Here is a 5,394-nt window from a genome sequence, read left to right as displayed (position 1 = left end):
CTAGTTTATAGATATATATTGATTGTTTAATGCAATCTAATTTTGGAAATATATTTTGGAAAGGTATATTCATTGTATTATCAAATAAGCAAGGTAATTTAGATCACACTGTAAAATGCTGTAATCACTGCTAGTGTTTCTCTATGCCTATGTTGTCATAACTCAGATGCATCAGAATCACCTGAGGAACTGTCAAAACAGTAGTTACTGATCAGGTGATTCAAGAGGTGATAATAGGGGTTGAAAGTGGGAAGAGCACCCAAGTGTCAGCATTTTTAACATTTTCCCTAGGTAATTATGATGCAAGTAAGAGGTCTGTGTTTACATAAATGCTGGCATATAAAAGGTTTTTAAAAGAAATTACAGATCTTGGGGGTGCCTAGGTGGCTCAGTCAGTTCAGTGACCAACTCTTGGTTTCAGCTCAGGTCATGATCTCATGGTCATGAGATCAAGCCCTGCATCAGGTTCCATGCTAAGTGTGGAGTCTGCCTGAGATTCTCTCCCTCCCCTTCTGCCTCTCCTCCTGGCTTGTTCTCTCTAAAATAAATAAAATCTTTTTTAAAAAAGAAGAAATTAAAGATTTTGGGTTAGAGACTTTTCTTGCCATTTCCTCTGGAAAGTAAAAGTAATACTTTCCAAGTAGTTATTTGCCTTAGTATACTTAAGGACAGTCAATTAGGAACAATATGAAGGTGGGCTCCTAACTCCATTATAGTAACCAATCAAAATGAATAATTAAGTATCTGCTACGTCAGGCACTATACACTAGAAACTGAGCTCCAAGATGATTAAGACAAAATTAAGTCATAAGAAGGGCATGCACTCATAAAAATTTTAATGCCAAATTTTATGTTGTTAATCACCATACATCATTAGTTTTTGATGTAGCGTTCCATGATTCGTTTGCGTATAACACCCAGTGCTCCATGCAGTACGTGCCCTCTTTAATACCCATCACCAGGCTAACCCATCCTCCCTCCTCCCTCTCTTCTAGAACCCTCAGTTTGTTTCTCAAAGAGTCCATAGTCTCTCATGGTTCGTCTCCCCCTGACTCCCCCCTTCATTTTTCCCTTCCTGCTATCTTCTTCTTCTTTTTTTTTTAACATATAATATAGTTTTTAAGAACTTACAAAGCAATTTCATGTTTCAGGTGTGGAAGGAATAAAAATGGGAGTGTTTCAGCTTTAAAATGTGTCCCCCTAATGTAATTTGGATATCTTCTAGGTAGGTCTGTTAAACTGGTTGGGTAAGCCTGCCCAGACTCTTTTGAGAAAATGCCCCCAAAGGCTAAAAACACAGGCAAAACAAAGCTTTCAGCCTGTGTGTGTTTGGGAGGTTTGAAGTAGTGTAATTCTAGACACACCATGGTGAGACATCTAGATATATCTCCTGAGCTAGGCCCCAGTGCATTGAAGTCTGAATTCTCTGAAGAGGAGCACAAAAATACCAAAAAAGGGCTATTTTGTTAGAACCAACAAAAGACCAAAAACCACGGGAGTGGTACTCACTTGGATAAATATCTTTAAAGGGGGGAGAAAGACATTCTCCAGATATAGGAGTCAAAGGAGCAGGGTTTAGCTCACCAGGGACTCAAGAGAAATCAGTGGGTTTTTGTTACCTTGAGGACTCACATCGGCAATGAAAACAGAATCAGAACCCAGAAGAAGGTTAAGTATGCCTAACTGACATGGTACTAGATCAGGGGAGAAGTACTGCAAATATCAGAGAAATGACAAGGTGGAAGCCAACTATTTTTGCCCTTTGGACAAAATGTGAGCATAGGTGAAAACTCCCTTTAGTACTTCCCAAGCACCTGATGGAGTTGCAGAGTAGGCAGCCCAACACAGTTCCATACCTCATCTATTCCACTCAGCTGCCCTGTAAGGCAAGCATTATTCCCCTCTTCACAGAAAGGAAAATTGACTTTTTTAAAAAGATTTTTTATTTATTTATTTGACAGAGAGAGACACAGCGAGAGAGAGAACACAAGCAGGGGGAGTGGGAGAGGGAGAAGCAGGCTTCCCGCCGAGCAGGGAGCCCTATGCAGCGCTCGATCCCAGGACCCTGGGATGGACCTGAGCCGAAGGAAGATGTTTAACGACTGAACCACCCCAGTACTCCAAGAAAATTGACTTTTAAAAGGAATGTATCTAGGGGCGCCTGGGTAGCTTAGTCAGTTAAGCGTCTGCCTTCAACTCAGGTCATGATCCCAGGTTTCTGGGATGGAGTCCAGCATCCCCCCTGCTCGGCGGGGAGCCTACTTCTCCCTCTCCCTCTGCTGCTCCCCCTGCTTGTTCTCTCTCTCTCTCTGTAAAAATAAAATCTTTAAAAAACAAAATAAAAATAAATAAAATGAATGTATCTGTAATAAAGGGTTTATTCTTCCACTTAAAACTGGAAAGTTCTTAAAGTTCACTCTTAAAGTTTGTTGAACCAGTATTATATACCTGTACTATATTCGGACTCCTTGAAAAATTGTTTTTGCTTCTAAAACTCCAGATAATAAGAGGGGAAAAGTCACATATTATCCAACTACAGAGAAATACCGAATTAACACCTGAGACATCTTATTTCTGATTTTGGGGGTCATATAATATATACATATGCTTTTAAATGAGACAATAATAAATGTATAGATTGCTTTTTAATTGCTTTATTAACTTTACACTTTTTCATGCAACTGGGTGACTCTACTGTTGACAGAAACTTAGACTGGGTGCCAAGGCAATCTTCAATTGGAATCTGGTAACACAGAACCCACCTGACACATGGAAATTACATAAGGTTCACAGCAAACGAATCAGTAAAGGTATATCAGGAAAATGCAAGGAAAAAGAACAGTGTTGAATCACAGTATTAATCTCATGGAAAATGGCAGGAGTCAAGGCATAAGGCAAAATTCGTCATGATGGTCATGGTGATTAGAGAGCTCCCCCATCAGGATACGCAGACAATTCCTCAACTGCAGCTCCCTAAGTTTTCTCCTGATTTCTCTCATCTCCTCCATGAACATTTCCATATCATCTCCATCTCCACCCATCCCATCATTGACCTGCCTATTGGGTATGGCCCATCGGAAATTTGGAGCAAGTCGGCGAGCCTGTCCCCGTCTATTATTTCCTGCAGGTTGGTGGCCTTCTCCCCCTCCCAAAGGGCGGTCTTCCTCTCCATTCTGCATGGGCTGCTCCATTTCTTCGTTTTCCTGGTGGATATCTGCCATGAGATTTTTTTTTTCCTGGTTGTTTTTCTTTGAACACAAGTAAGACAAAGGCAAGGAGAGAGACTGAATGCTTGGTGCACTGATCAGCAGGATTCAGAGCTCTGCTATCTAAGGTTTTGTAAATTTTATTTTTTTTCCCACCTTAGGAGCTTCAGGCGTCCTCTAGGGGGCCTCCGAATCGAGCCCCTCCCTCCAGCTCTCTCCTTTTCCCTCCCTCCCCTGAAGCCCACCATTTTTCCTTTCCCAGGATTCTTTCCCCGAGCTCCGCAGGCACCAAAATGGAGGACTGGGGGGCAGGGGAATGGGGTGGATGAGGTTGATGGGAGGGGGGGGTCTCAAACTGGGCTCTGCACCCGCCCCCCCCAACTATCCCCCGCACAGACCTGGGCCTATCCTTGCTGTCTCCTCCTCCCGATTCTCGCCGTGAGTGCGCCGCCACGACACTTGACACCTACACCCGCAAACCTGCAGAGGGCCGGCGTGGAGGGAGCGGAGACTGTTGCGAAGCGCTTGACGCCGACCGGCCACCACCTGGTCCCTTCCGGGTCCCGGGCCCCCCTGGCCGCCCCCATCTGCATTCCCGCCCTCACCCCTAGCCCCCCCCATCCTGCCCCGGAGGTTCACCATTTTCCTGTAGGAACTTGGGGGTGACTTCCAGTCGCTCTTAGTTGCCCCCGCCAACGGCCGCCCCAGCACCCCCACCCCAGGGGGCCACTACTGATGTGCCCAAGAATGCTGGGTGTGGAGAAAGCTGGCCGGGACCCGCTGCGCCGATCCCCTGCGCCGGCCTCCGGGGTAGGCCGACAGCTGCCTACCTGGCCTCGGCGCGCGGGCCCCGGAGCCCTTACCTGCTCCGCTTTCCTCGGGCCCGATGCCAGCCCGCCCGGCGCAGGACCGCGGGGAGCCGGTACCCAGACGGGAGTGACGACTGCACCGAAGGCTGCGTCGCTCTGCAGCTCCAGGTCACGTGAGGGCCCCGCGTCACCAACGCGCTCGCCCCCCAACTCCCGCGGCTTGTGCGGCGGGAGTGCCCGCCTCCACCCCTTGCCTCACGCACAAGCGCACGCAACCCCCTCCTCCTGTTTCTGCGCTGAGCCCCAGCGCGCACCGCCCTGTCGCTCAGCTTGGTCCTCTCCAATTTGAGGGCCGACTAGTGCCTCACCTCCCTGCGGCTGGAGTTTACCCTTTTCTGGTTACCCGGGAGGGTCTGCAACACCCTCCACCCCTCCCACTCCCGCCCTGGGCCTTGAGTTTGGCCTGTTCTGCTTTCTCTCCCCTTCTCGCTGGCCGCACCCCCTCTTTCCCCCACCCACCCTCAAGTACACCGCCACCATTGCCACTGCGTCCCCTGAATTCAGATCCCCAGGAAATCTAGAATGAGGGCTGGGGTGGGGTGGGAGCAGGGGACTTGTCAGAAAGAGGCCAGGAGACAGTGAATTCTTCCAAAGAATTTCTCTTTTATTTCCTTTTTTTTTTTTTAAATCAGCATGCCTCAAAAAATTAACAATTGCGAGATTTCACTTTTGAAAGAAACGCTTCATCTTGCGGGATGAAAAAGCCTCATTTACTCATTATATTCACCTGTATAACACAGAAAATATTTTCTGAGTTCCACACAACATTAACATCCCTTTTGAAACATACTAGCTTGTTTCAAATTTCTATTTTGAAAAAAGAGGCATCTTTATGTACGCAGTTGGTATTTTCAAAACGATCTGTAAAGTAAATCTTTAGGGAGAAGTCCAGTTGTCAGATATTGGCCATTTAATGTAAATTTGTGATGTTTTTGATACCATAGTCTTTGGAGAAAAGGAGCCTTTTTTACTCCCTGCTTCCCTTTACAAACTTTCCAAACCACCCCTACAAATATCTTCTTAGAATGATCGGAAGTATACAATATACAGAAGTTAGTTCCACAGCCATCTGCCTTTTGATGTAAATGAGAAAAATATTAGAAATAAGCAGGGGGTTATGATCTCACTGATAATGTGGAATTTAAGAAACAAGACAGAGGATCATAGGGGAAGAGAGGGATAAATGAAACAAGATGAAACCAGAGAGGGAGACAAACCATAAGAGACTGTTAATCTTAGGAATCCCTTGAAACTGAGGGTTGCTGGAGGAGAGGAGGATGGGGGAATGTGGTAACTGGGTGATGGACATTGGGGAGGGT

The 5,394-nt window shown here is 46.3% G+C and overlaps 1 protein-coding gene across 2 annotated transcripts; it reads right to left on the bottom strand.

Moving 5' to 3' along the window:
• Positions 1–2,638: 2,638 nt before the first annotated feature.
• Positions 2,639–4,128, bottom strand: BEX3 (brain expressed X-linked 3). 2 transcript variants are annotated; one of them, XM_025855344.2, is made up of 3 exons: positions 4,070–4,128; positions 3,605–3,686; positions 2,639–3,203 (listed from the first exon to the last, which is right to left on the bottom strand). In XM_025855344.2, exon 3 carries the CDS (start codon positions 3,189–3,191, stop codon positions 2,883–2,885), a length of 309 nt encoding a protein of 102 aa, XP_025711129.1. In that variant the 5' UTR covers positions 3,192–3,203; positions 3,605–3,686; positions 4,070–4,128; the 3' UTR covers positions 2,639–2,882. The 2 variants fall into 2 exon arrangements, with proteins under 2 accessions (XP_025711129.1, XP_025711128.1); XM_025855343.2 differs by having other exon boundaries at positions 2,639–3,248; positions 4,070–4,126.
• Positions 4,129–5,394: the final 1,266 nt, after the last annotated feature.

Source organism: Callorhinus ursinus, unplaced genomic scaffold, assembly GCF_003265705.2.
Source record: "Callorhinus ursinus isolate GAN/ISIS: 27379988/994484 unplaced genomic scaffold, GSC_fseal_2.0 scaffold154, whole genome shotgun sequence".
NCBI lineage: Eukaryota > Metazoa > Chordata > Mammalia > Carnivora > Otariidae > Callorhinus > Callorhinus ursinus.
The sequence above is the reverse complement of the archived record's forward strand: the minus strand, read 5'-3'. Positions and strand labels throughout refer to the sequence as shown.

Coding starts and splice junctions, on each gene's coding strand:
- BEX3 (XM_025855343.2), bottom strand. CDS start 3,221: ATGGCAGATATCCACCAGGAAAACGAAGAAATGGAGCAGCCCATGCAG.